General features: G+C 39.0%; 1 protein-coding gene across 6 annotated transcripts in view; it reads right to left on the reverse strand.

Annotated features, from left to right (window-relative positions):
- Positions 1-358: 358 nt before the first annotated feature.
- The window catches only part of TENM2 (teneurin transmembrane protein 2), a 1311127-nt gene continuing 1298358 nt past the window's right edge, over positions 359-13127 (reverse strand). For all 6 annotated transcript variants that reach the window (XM_075274735.1, XM_075274734.1, XM_075274733.1 and 3 more), the window contains 3 exons: positions 10383-11997; positions 5998-6128; positions 359-2200 (listed from right to left, as the gene is read on the reverse strand). In XM_075274735.1, coding sequence (XP_075130836.1) covers positions 1439-2200; positions 5998-6128; positions 10383-11997 — 2508 coding nt within the window. In that variant the 3' untranslated portion in view covers positions 359-1438. The remainder of the gene's footprint in view (positions 2201-5997; positions 6129-10382; positions 11998-13127) is intronic.

A 13127-nucleotide genomic window follows, 5' to 3' on the forward strand; every position in this document is an offset into this window, starting at 1 on the left:
ATAGATATGATGTACATACAGAAATGGTAGTGAAGAATTGATGTCCATCCTATCCAAGAAACAGCCATGGCATATTCTTGTAAATGTACAGATGTGACTTGACTCTGTGTGACCCAGAACGTCTTGTTCTCTGTTATATTCTTTAGTAAGCTTAGTGGTATCATGAGACCTGCCAATTAAAATATACTTTAGGCCCTTTTCACACTTTCAGGGTCTTTACCTAGTGTATAGTCCTGCATATGAAATTGAAAATGATAAAAAAATTTTAGGAAGAAATCTGTCATAAATATCACACCCAGTGCAGAGTCATTTCAGGTTCCAAAAAATTGTCCACATTTGAGAAAAACCCATCCACAGTTTTAGAGACTTTATTTATGTATAAACAATTTAAACACTTTGCCATAAATTATCTTTGCCTGTCTCTAATTTTCATTTAGCAGCAAATTAAAATAATATAAAAACTCAATGAACAGTTCATACATGTATATTACAAAAAAAAAAAAAAAAAAATACCAAAGTTCATAATCATTTTGTGGTGACTGTAAGGTGATTGTCTCAGTTTATTGTTTTGACCAAACAAACACATTTCTAGTTTTAATCTGAAACAGTGATTGTGCCATCTGGCCTTCTTATATGAACAGGGTGATCAGAAGTGGTGCCCATTTGCGATAGTGTCACAATGCCCACATCTCTACTGAAACTGATACCAACAAACTACTGATTCTAAACAGACTACACCCTGTAACTGTGTTATACTGTATTGTCCACAATGGATTTCTCAAATACAAACAAGAGGATGAATTTAACTGTAGTGAAAGCCATTTGACTCACACGTCACACTCTACCCACTTGATGAATAAATTAAGTAAGAGCATTTTGGGATAAGAGTGCAAGTAAAGTTTGTGTTTTCTTGTCAGAGTCTATCCAGTGCTCTTAGTTTTAGACTTGTTTCTACAAATCACTCCATAGTCTTAGTTTTTTTTTTTGTTTTGTTTTTTTTTGTCAATGCAGTAAGCATTCGTCGTAAATCAAAATGTTGGAATACTTTATCAAAGAAGCAGTCTCAGTAGGTTTCAGCAAAAGATCTTGCAAAGGCGGCCGCTTGGATTTTTGTGTTTCTGTATTTTTTCCCCCCACGTCAAAGTGGTGGGGGTAATCGGAGGCCTAAATTCTTATTTGTAACAGAGACCCAGAAGAAGTGGGTAATATCACAGGGGTACTTTGTGTTTACTTGTGTTTTACTTTAAGTCAGGCTTTAAGTCCACTTCGATTTGTGGTTGTCAGCAGCATTTAACTCAAAAAATGTGAGCTTTCCTGCTGCGTAACTGTCTCAAAACAATTCAGCCTAGTGCCCCATTTAGGTCTTCATCTCCTTAGGAGAGGAGATAACAGTTCTACTACTGATTCATCCAGGGACGGATGACAGCAGATTAATTTGTTACCTCTTTCCCATTTCATTCTGTCTCAAGAACTGGATGTTACTGCTGCTGTCTGCTAATTCTGGGTACTGCTCCACTGGAAGGACATAGTACCCTTCGTATCCTTGAACTCTTCCTGTGCTTAGAAGTTGCTGCTTTTCACCCTCAGTCCATAAGCGACTGCCTTCTTTCCCATCTCGTGCCTTTTGCTGCTCTTTTGCCCAAGCTGCGCTCAATGCCCGCTGACGTGCTTGGTCAAGAACTCGCGCTCTCTCTTCATCCAGGGTGTCGACAGTCAACCCATAGCGGATGTTTAAAATGAGAGATGAATGTTGGAATTCTATGTTTGTAAACCTGCGAGTCCTTCCATTTATCAGCAGGGTTGGCTGAGAGACTGTGACATTGACTCCACTGTCTAGTGTTTTGCGACCTGTTGTCAAACCCAAGGTGACAAGATCACTGTCGGAGGATCCGATTTTGACAAAATAATGGGTGTCCTTTCCTTCTATGTTGTAGTACATTTTTTCCAGATAGTGGGCTCCGTTGAGCACAAGAGCAATTTTCCGGCTGTCTTCACTGGCAATGCTAGACATCCCTGTTGTCACTTTTCCTTCTTTGATTGCAAACATTATTCCTTTACCAATTATAGGAACCGTAGTTGCGAACCAGTGTCCTAGTTTTTCCCTTATGTTTGCGTGCAGTCGCTTGACGATGGTTTGACCCTCCAATGCCATAAATGCCTGATTATGTCTTTCAGTGGTCTGTTGAACACCCGTAATTAGCTGTAAGACAGAAAAATGAATTAGTTGTAGAAAGTTAAAAAGTAATGCAGTGAACCATGGTAACTAGACTGTACAGATTTCTGAAGGTCATGCAATACTGACTTAATTACATTTTGCCCTTAATTTAGTATAAAAGTAAATCACATGAAATTAGAAAAGTTATCCAGCTATTTGAGAAAACTAAAGTCTTATATTACGAACGAGACGGTTCACAAATAAATGTGAAAAACATTTTCGATTTATATGGTACTCTGCCGTGAGATTAGTACAAAAAAAGCATGAAATGTGAAGTATTAAGGACCGGCAGAATGCACACAATCCGTTGCCTTTCTTAGACTTTTCAGCTGAATGTTTCAGAAATACAGAGAATTACAGCCTAATTGTTTGTAGCTACATTGTGATAAGATACGGGCACATATTAAGTCTGTTGTCCTGCAAGAGGGCATCGCTCTAATGCGGGCTTGTTTATTAGGCAAGTTCATTATGAGTTTCCTGCTATCTACAAATAAACCTGCTAACCACATGCAGTCAGGCATGAATCAGAAATAAACCTGTATTTGCATAGATACAATTATTTGCACAGTGTATATAAGATATAATGGTTTTAGTATAGCTCCTTGTTTATTCAGTACACATAAAACAAGTCTAAGGGCTATTACAGCTGAGTGCCTCTGCAGAAGTTGCTCACGCAGTGTTCCAAATTGAACATGATGACGGCAAAGCGCACAGAAAAATTTGCAAGCATCAGGATCGCTAATAGTAAGGCCTGCATGACTGCTGCTCATAGAAACATCAGTGTGAATGGCAATTTAGTGGAAAGTTATAGGAATTGTGCATGCATGATTTTCAGCTGGTTACAGAGACAGCCATGGTCCAAATTTGTTTGTGCTTTTTCAGAAAACTTCTTGGCTGGATTCCAGGTGATAACTAACACTAGAAATGTTGTCCGGATAGTTTTAGATATTTATAACCTGGTTTATTTCATAAATATTTTATCATATGAAAATCTTCAATATGTAAAGTAGGAAAATTGTCCCCTCTCACAGCAACATCCCTCCTGCTACTATTGGGTACAATTGTGATGCCTTATTGTATCTCTAACACAAAGAAAATGGAAAGTAGATATTTTAGGTAGCTGAAATGTTTAGTGATACTTCTGTTGGCTCATGCATTTTTAATTTGGGACAGAAGGTCTTTAATTTACTTTGGTTTGTTCTTTGAAGAGACTGAAAGAAAGGATGAAAAGCAGATTAAGAGTTGCCATGTCCAAAGATGATCCATTATTTAGACTCCTTAAAGGGGTATTAACAGGCTGAGATAGGAACACACTGCTATAAGTCCAGACCCCCAGGCCGAGAGTTATGGATACGGCCAGATGTAGCTGTAATACTCTATGGCTTCAGAAAGTAAACTGGGGTTATGGAAACAGCATAGCACAGTCAGCTCAGTGTTTACATAGCTTAAGAGGTAAAGGGAACTTGTCACCAGGACTTACACCTCTAAATCCATAGAACTGTCAGGTAGGGTGTGCAATATCGTTTTTAGCTTTTCCTCCATTATGTTAAAAATTGCCTATTTATTCATAAAAATCACCCCAGAAGTCTGTATGCAAAATAGCTGAGAAGAGTCACACAGGACCGCGTTCTGAGGAGAAGAGTCACCACACTGGCCTGTTTGCTGAGGTGTCATGCTGAGAGGCTGTTGGGGCGATTACTTGAGATTTGCTGATTTATGTAGCACTTATAGCCATGTTTCTTTGTTTTTGCCAGGATGAGCATCTCAACTTAAATGCCACACCAGTCTTGCTGTGCTATAAATGCAGAGCTATCAGCGTCCTACCGCTCCCAATCCTAACTGCGTTTTTATTTTCCACTATCTCTATTTCTGTAGCATGTAGTAGAACAAGTCCAGAATTATGGTTCTAGGCTCTACATAGCCCAACATCCCCTCCAGCCTTTTAGTGTGACACATTTCCTCAGAAAACAGGCCTGTGTGACTCCTCTCAGCCACCTAGGATACAAATTTCTGAGGTGATTTTAGGCATAAAGTTAGTGATATAACATACATTAGCGGTTAAAATCCTTGGGATAGGTTCCCTTTAGGAAAACAAAGTATCTCAATGTGTTACACAGTTTCCTTAACTCCTACTTAGTTGTATGAGAGTTACAGAAACCTCCCAGAAGAGCCGTGTTCAGATAGTTACTTATATCCTGACCAGAGCAGAAGGCTGGAGATGTAGATATTAAGACTGGGATGAAAACACCCCTTTAAACCTGAAAGGGTTGTTCATGCACATGCCTTTAAACCAGGTGCTGAGGGGCATCTACTATACTCATGTAAGGGAATATTAATCTATTAAGCCTTTTGTGCATATTTCTATATTCATTTGATATAGTGTTTCATAGAGTGTTTTACATGAGTAATTCTCATAATGAATATAGCCACCAGGTACAGAGTGTTATTTAACTAGGATATGACAGACTTAAGAGAGTGGAAAGTCGCCTGAAACATTGCTTCATTGTGCCAAGGCACCTACTTCCCCTCCGTGTGGATTTGTTTTTCTATATAGTAACCTCTCTGGACTTTATCAGCACTTTGGGTGTTTATATTATTTTTATGTACTGCCGATTCAGTAGATAAATGTTTGCATATAGTAGGAGCGCTCCTATTACACAGCCATCTGCTGCTCAGAAACTATACTGGCACCGGATGGCCAAGGTCAAGTCATGTGCCAGTCAGATATAGGAGGGTTGTGGTGGCGTACAGGGGCATATTTTGTAAGCAAAGTACACTTTTTAGGCTTTTAGAAATAATCTTTTTACTTCTTTTGTACATCTTTAGCTGGGGACGCTTTCTGATTTTTGCTTTGGGGATATGATTTGTATTTACGCCTTTATGAATATATATGAATGCACAAACATGTACATGGAACACTCTGTCATAATCATTTCCTTTTATCATCAGTCAGGGCATGTAATTTTCTGCTAGCACTAATGTCCTTTATCACCAAAGACACACACCATACCATAAATATTACATTAATGCAGTTTGTGTTGGTAAGGAGCTTCTAACAGAGCTGTATCGCTCACGTGCCAGCAGAAGGGATATTTGGCACTAGACTCCAACTACATGATTGCATTCTGCATGCTTCAGAGCGGTACCAGACATGTGGCGGCCTGCGGCTTAGGACATAAACCGGCCGAGCTCTGATGTTGTCTTACTATTTTTCTTAATGAAATGTTTATTGCACATTAATCCATGCAGATGCTTTTAGGATCCCGCAGTTACATTCTCAGACCCTTTAATGCAGGTTTTCCTTATGACAGGTGCCTGCTTGAACTCGCCTGCCAATGCACTGCATGTCCTTTAAATAAAAGGGGAGTCAGTGAGGCTGAAAATGTGATATTCCACATAAAAGGAAACATTTCTCAGTTTCTTATAATGCATACCCTGTTTTTATTGCATATATATAAAACACATATGCATTACAGTAGCTGTGAGCTATATTTTTATTTCGAGCCATAAAATCCCAAAGGGGTAGGCTGTTATACTGTAGATGAACAGATGGCAGGCTACCTTTAAATTTCCCTGTACTATTGTTAATCAAGAAACAACTCAAGGGTATACACACAAAGAGCTAATGATACCGCAATTAACATAACTATCTAGGCAGGCAAAACGCACATTGTGCATAAGATCATTAGAATAAAAATCCCATCTTCAAGTGATACAAGTGGAAATGTAAGATATCGCACCGAGCCACAGCAGCTCATAGAAGTGAAGGAGACGAGACGTACCTGTCCATTCTCACATTCTTGACTTTCAGTCAATTCATACGGAGGTGGCACAAAATGCAGTTTGGATCTTGGGAAGCCGGGAATTATATTGCTCAGTTGAAATCCAAACATTACAAGCCAGCTCTGCACATCTGTTGAATGGACATAAAATATATAATCATCACTTAGTTTGTGTATATGCATGTGATGAGATGCTGTTTTATGGCGTACATACTGTATGTAACATTAGTCTGATCTGCTGTGCCACAGGAAATTATTATCCGCATTCCCCAAGCAAATGTTCTATTGAATGGATTCAGTAAGCTGCCGAACTGACAGGAAAGGAGCAGCTTGCAAAAATAATGAAATATTTATCATCAAAAGCTATATTTTATTCTTATACGGGAACTCTAGTAGCAGCACGATCACAACTTCATCTCTGCTCACTAGAACCCAGGTCACCTGAATCCGTATTCTCCCCTTGTGAATTGATGCCTTTATTATGATGATGTCACCAGAATATGCAAATTAGCAAATATGTAAAAGTAGCAGCAATGCCAAACAGCAGCCCCTCAGACAGACAGGTTAGAGTCACCTGAATCACAGTGTTTTCCTTTGTGAGCCAATTATTCTTTTGAGGAGATATTGCTGTTTTTGTCAATATGATAATGAGCTTTTTGGGACTTATTCGCAGTTAGATTCAGGTGCCCTAAGCCGTCTATCTGTAGGGCTGGGTTTTGGTAACAAAGGGGTCTGAGAGCATGATACCAATGACCTATTCTGTAGTCAATCACACATTGGTGAGAATCCACCTCACCGCACCCTACTGATCTGCTGTTTCTACAGGCTGTGATCTTATCGAAGTTTATCTTGGTTCTCCTACTTGGTAGCAGAAGTGACTGATATTTCAACTTTCTTTTTAAATTGCACAGATCGGCACGGGTTAACCCGAACTAATGCAATGGGTTAAACTGCTGCAGTGTGATATCTTATTTACAGAAAAACAGCAAAAAAACATTCAAAAGTCATTGAAAAATTTGTTTCTAATGACTTTTCATGGTTTTTTTTGTTGTATTCTGTCATGGAATATCACCTGCAGTAGTTTAACCAATTGCAGACGTTTGGGTTAGCTCTGCTACATCTGTATCTATGGAGATTCATATCATATCCAGCATATCATAACATATTCATACGTTACAACAAACAAGAACAGGTCTCACCAGGAAAATGGTGACGTTACCCAGATCCTACTTTCTCTTGTATGGAGTTGGCTAATGGGTTAATAGGCTTAGACATGTTTATATGAATTGTAATGAATTTTGGCATATTTATCCCCAGTATACCCCTATAATACACTGCCTTTTAGCTGCCATTCACTTTTCTTTATAACTAAGAGTTCTAGTATACACTGCTGCCATTGTTGTGATGTTGTGCTAGGTGTCACCATGGAGAATCATATAGCCCTATAGTTAGAGTAAGATGTTTTGATTTTTCAGGATGAAAAATGTTATGTGTATAAATCAGTGTTAACACTAATTTTTGTTCATTATATGACTTACATTCTGTAGTTTGTTTGTTCTTTTTTTGTTTTGGGTGGGTTTTTTTTTAGAAGTTTTTAACTCGACATGCTCTATCTATAGTTTCCAGTTCTGTCCAGACTGGTGGGTGCCATACACTGTACAATGGGAGTACAGGATTGTATAATTGTCTCTCTCACATGCAAAAACAGCCCCAGGACTATGCAGGATAGTATAGAGAAGCAATGACGTGTTGGTATGAGTAAAATGTTTTTGGTTGTGACAGAAAGCTTCTATTCAGCATGTTTCCTCCATTAGTTGTTGCACTTCCTTCCCACTTCTCCCCCTCCCCTTGGACTTCTATAGACCTAACTAATCTGTGTCATGTGACCTGCGGTCTGCCTCCAGATACATGGAGATTTTCAGAGTGAAAGTCAGTGTAGCAGAGGGAGGGGAGCAAGAAAACAGCATGATAAGGGCAAAAAGAGGCATTTTTCTTTTATAAGTTATATTACAAATAGAGATGAGCGAGTAGTATTCGATCGAAATACTCATACTCGATCGAATACTACTCGCCATTTGAACGGAAAAATTTGATGCGGAACCAGCGTTGATTGGCCGAATGCTATACAGTCGGCCAATCAACACCGGTTCTTCTTCTACCTTTAGAAGTCTTCTCTGCGCAGCGTCCCCGCGGCGTCTTCCGGCTCTGAATTCACTCTGCCAGGCATCGGGCCTGGGCAGAGCCGACTGCGCATGCCCGCGCTACAAGAAAATGGCTGTCAGCGGCCATTTTCTTGTAGTGCAGGCATGCGCAGTTGGCTTTGCCCAGGCCCGATGCCTGGCAGAGTGAATTCAGAGTCGGAAGACGCCGCGGGGACACTGCACGGAGAAGACTTCTCGGAGAATCCATCCCGACCCTCACTTGTGGACTTGGTAAGTTCAATTTGATCGAATGTTGCCTACCCCTGAAACGAGCATTTTCCCCCATTGAGTATAATAGGATTCAATATTCGATTCGAGTAGTCGAATATTGAGGGGCTACTCGAAACGAATATCGAGTATTTAACTACTCGCTCATCTCTAATTACAAAGTTTCTTAAAATCACCTGTGCCATTTATGCAAAATTTTATGAAACATCAGTGCCTCTTTAAATGCAGGCAAACAATAGCTGTGCGATACTTGAGGGTGTAATACAATGGCACTGAAGGTGAAGGTGTACTAGAAGGACTAAACATTCCCACCTTCCATAAGATCTTCTATATAGTAATGTCGAGTATTGAGTTTAATTGCTAGTTAGACTTGTGCAAATTACAGAGCAGATACTACTTCATTTTAACGCTTATAACACTGTGATGTGATCTGTGACCTCCTTAAAGAAGTAAAATTAAGATACAATTTTAGAGGATAATTTTGAAGGGTCTTAGTTGTGCCTACATAAGTGCGGTAATTTAACATGACTACTTAGATATGAAGCAGTCTTATTTAATAAAGTTTCATTAGCAAGACAATGGCTGGATGGAGCCGCTAAGCATTTAAAACGCCCGTGACCCCACTTGACGGAAACGCTCGGCCTCCTTTCTCACAGTCACGTTCTGTGGGATTTTTTTCTTCTTCAAAGATCCTATTTCTGGCTTGTAATCACAGAAGAAATCCAATGTACTTGTTCCTTTCTGTAATGTCTTATCTCACATTTCATAATGGAAAATTAGTGAGTTTCTTCCTTACGACATAAATGGCCATTTAGTGACAATTTGCGCCATCTAAGTTGTACTAATCAGTTCGTCTTTTCCCACTCACAGATGATACAGATTACACTATTAAAAAAATTACACACTTCTTTTTATAATGGCTTAACATCCTTATTACGAGGAATCACCTTTTTTAAGTGCTGGATTTCATATTAGTCTGTAGTAAGACGTTTCCTAGATAAAGACTTTTATCCCTTGGTATCAAGTGGTTGTTGGTTGTATGTATTGTGTGATAGTAAGCCACTTGCTTTTAGTTTCATTGCATACAAACCTTTTAGTCACACAAAAATTTTTCATGGACCCCATACAATCCTACTTATTTTTAGCATTCACTCTTATGTCCCCTTTTCATATGGAAATAAAAAACGGAGACGTCATATTTTGATCCATTTTGTAGACCAGTCATCCCCATTATAGTCTATAGATCTGTTTTTATCCGATCCAAAGCATTCACAAAATATAGACGTTTTGTAAAAAAAAAAAATTAAAAAAATAGATCAGGAAAAATAGATCACATATATCTCATCATGTGCTGTCTATGGAAAGCACAGACTGAATACATCTGTGAAAAACGGATGTGTGAATGTCAATGTATACCTCTGACATATGCTGATGTTAAGGCATAGGATGCCATACATCTCCTATTGACTCTTATTGTAAAAACAAAAGCAGTTTTTGTAAGATGTCTCTTTATTGTTTTTTTATGGAGGATGTCAGACAGTATACCAGCCTTATGTAGGACAAAATGATACTCTTTTCAGCTCCATTAGCAAAATGGATGTGGCATATGTTTGGCTCTCACCACTGGTTGCTAGCTTTGGATTTTTCTGATCATTGCGTGTAGTTGTTTTAGGTCTTCCCTGTGTATTGGGGTAAAACTGATCTTTAAGCTAGGGGCTGGCCCTTTTTGTGATAGTTCATCTTTATATCATTCTCCATGTGGTTCATGTGGTGCAAGGTTCTGCCCACATGGAGAATCAGAGCTAGTTTACGTGTAATCTTCCAGGGGCCGTATCTTTTTAAATGTGTGGATGGATTTTTAACACTAAGACTCCATATTGTTCAATGCAATGGAAAGAATGAAATGACTATTAGACAGATTCTCTTTACATGCTTCTTTTGACAGCAATCACTTACCTGTTACATAGTTTTTCAAGTCCATCTCCGTACTCAAAGGATTATTGTTCTTAAACATGTATAAATTGAAAGGCGAAGGGTCTCTTCCAATTTTCTTCCACATTGTATAATCTGGAGATATCCAACGTCCAGCCAACACATCATAATCTCTCTGGGCAAAATGCACAAGTTTTGTTAAAGGATCGTATAGTCCTCCATGAAACCCAATGACAAGCTGAAAGTTTGGATTGGAATCAAAATAAATTTCACCAAAGGGTGTATACTGTAGCTGTTTTATCATCACCCCATTGATGCTGAAAGCTGCTAGGGGTGTGCCGGTGTTATCAGAGGCAATGTAATATTCCTCCCCACTGCTGCTCTCCATTGCAAAAAGATGGCCTTGCAAATCATAATATAAAGAAATAATTTCTGAGTTTGAGTGATTATAAACATGGGTAACTCGTGTTGGGTTGTGAAGATCAGCATAGAAAAACTGAAGATGGAGGCCAAGGTTGGTTTTACATGATGCTCTACGGCCCAGTCCATCATAGCGATATTGTACATTCCATCCGAGGACCTTGTTGTACGCTCTGGTGAGAAGACCTTTTGAGTTGTAATCAAAAATATCTGCACCTCTTTGGCACAAGAACCCATCATCATCTATTTTATACTGTACATCCCCCAGACGTGTTATTCTGTCTCTCAGATCGTACCTCAATGGCAGAAGACGTACACCATTACCAGGGGTCAACAAGTATAGGTTACCATTTAGATCATAGTTGTAGCGCCATGTTTGCCTGTCGTTAACTGCAACAGTCAGCAGTTGACCATCTCCATCATATTCATACGTATACTTAGTTGTGTTAGCATAGGGACCAAGCTTCAGTTCTCTTTTTATAACTCGGCCCATACTGTCATACTGCACAGTCATCCAATACATGAGTGATCTAAATATTTCATACTGGACTTCTTTGATGCGGCCATGGGTGTCAAAATGCTTTGTCAGTGTCATTACAGCAGTAGTAATGATTTGGTTAACATCATAGTAGATTACTCCAAATTTACCAAAATGTTCAATTTTGCCAGAAATGTCGTCGTAGCGGTAGAGTTCAACAGGAAGTGGGGTTTCACTTATAATAGGCTTAATGCTTGCAACACGAAAACTGTTGTCATGGTATGTGTAGTCAAACCTTGCATTCACCATGCCTTCTTCAGAAAACCTGTATATTTGTTTGTCCACTAAGGGTCCGATTTTCCGATAACGTATAGTGCAAGAAAAACCACCGCTTTGAAGGTTGACCATTTTTAAAACGCCCGTAGTTTCATCGTAACCAAAAGTCACTGCAGTACTGTCATAAATAATCTCTGACAACTTGGAAAGTTTTCCATACTTATAGAACACTTGCCGGCCAGTACCAAGATAGGATGTTTTTAGAATCCGACCGTCTTCACTGTAGTCAAAAATAATGGATGCATTGCTTTCTGGAGGATTGTATATGTTCCTGACGTAGCCGATGGACGTATGGGTTGACATACTATGTCGAGCTACACTTGGCATGGTTACAGAATAAAGACGATCTGATGAGTCGTACTCAAAGATGTACTGCCGCTGACTTTGAAGAAGAAGCACCATAGACTGCAAACAAAATAAAACATTATATATTACATTATTTAACAGTAAACACTAGAGACTCAAAATATATATGTGGATATAAATGAAATCAGTAATCAAATAGTAAAATGCTCAGTGCACTGAAGAATATTTTTGAGAGATATGTCCGCCATCAGGAAATAACATTTTGAACTGTAAATTTTGATGGTAAAGACTACTCATTTTATTACTTGAATGCACAATACTTGGTACATAAAATTTTACGACCGTTATTTCCACAAAATGTAGTTCAGTTGAATTTTATATTTTTGAAAAACAATCACACTTGTAGACTTAAAAAGTTCTATCACATTTTATTACAAATACATATATAAAACAGCGTGAACTTCTGCCTGCAAGATTAAAGTTATGACTCTGGCAATCGGCTTCTGCTACAAGAAAAATGTTAACTTTCTCTGACCGCTATTATCCAAGAAGAGTCAACTCCAGACCCACTTCTGTTATTTCTTAGAGACGTGTCAGTAGATACAATCACGGAGATCTGGGTTCTGAGACCTTAGTCTAGCAGGACGTTCAGCAAAGTCCTTGTGACCCATTCTTTTTATGAGAACAATTGAGACACAAAGGCTTCCCTGCCTTGAGTGCCACCTTCCTTGGTATACAACAATAAGGCTGAAGACAGGCAATATACTGTAAATGGTCCATCTTCAGCACGCCGCATGATGTGCGGGAAAGCCAATGGCTTGTGGCCTACATTAAAGCAACTGTTAGGCGTCTTAGAACCTGGGCTAACATTGCTACCAACTCATGTCTCAATTACTTTAGAAGTGTTCACTAGTAGTATAAACACATATGGAATATATGGAAATGTATATTCCTATGTAATGAGCTTGGAGGCTATGCCTTGTTGTTACGTTATGAAAAAATCATCCTAAGAGGCCTACTATGAGAGACAGGCAGAGTCCTATTTATCCAGCATTCACATAGTAATTGAGAGTTTTTTTCTTTCAATGTGTGTACAGAAAAGGATGTCATTCATCCTGTTTGGCTGGGGGAATTGGGACACTTAAGGTATGTTCACATGGCAGGAAAATGAAGAGGAATTCCTCTTCATTTTCCACCACTGGCATTTGCGCTGCGGTCTAGCTGCAACG

Source organism: Leptodactylus fuscus, chromosome 5, assembly GCF_031893055.1.
Source record: "Leptodactylus fuscus isolate aLepFus1 chromosome 5, aLepFus1.hap2, whole genome shotgun sequence".
Lineage (NCBI taxonomy): Eukaryota > Metazoa > Chordata > Amphibia > Anura > Leptodactylidae > Leptodactylus > Leptodactylus fuscus.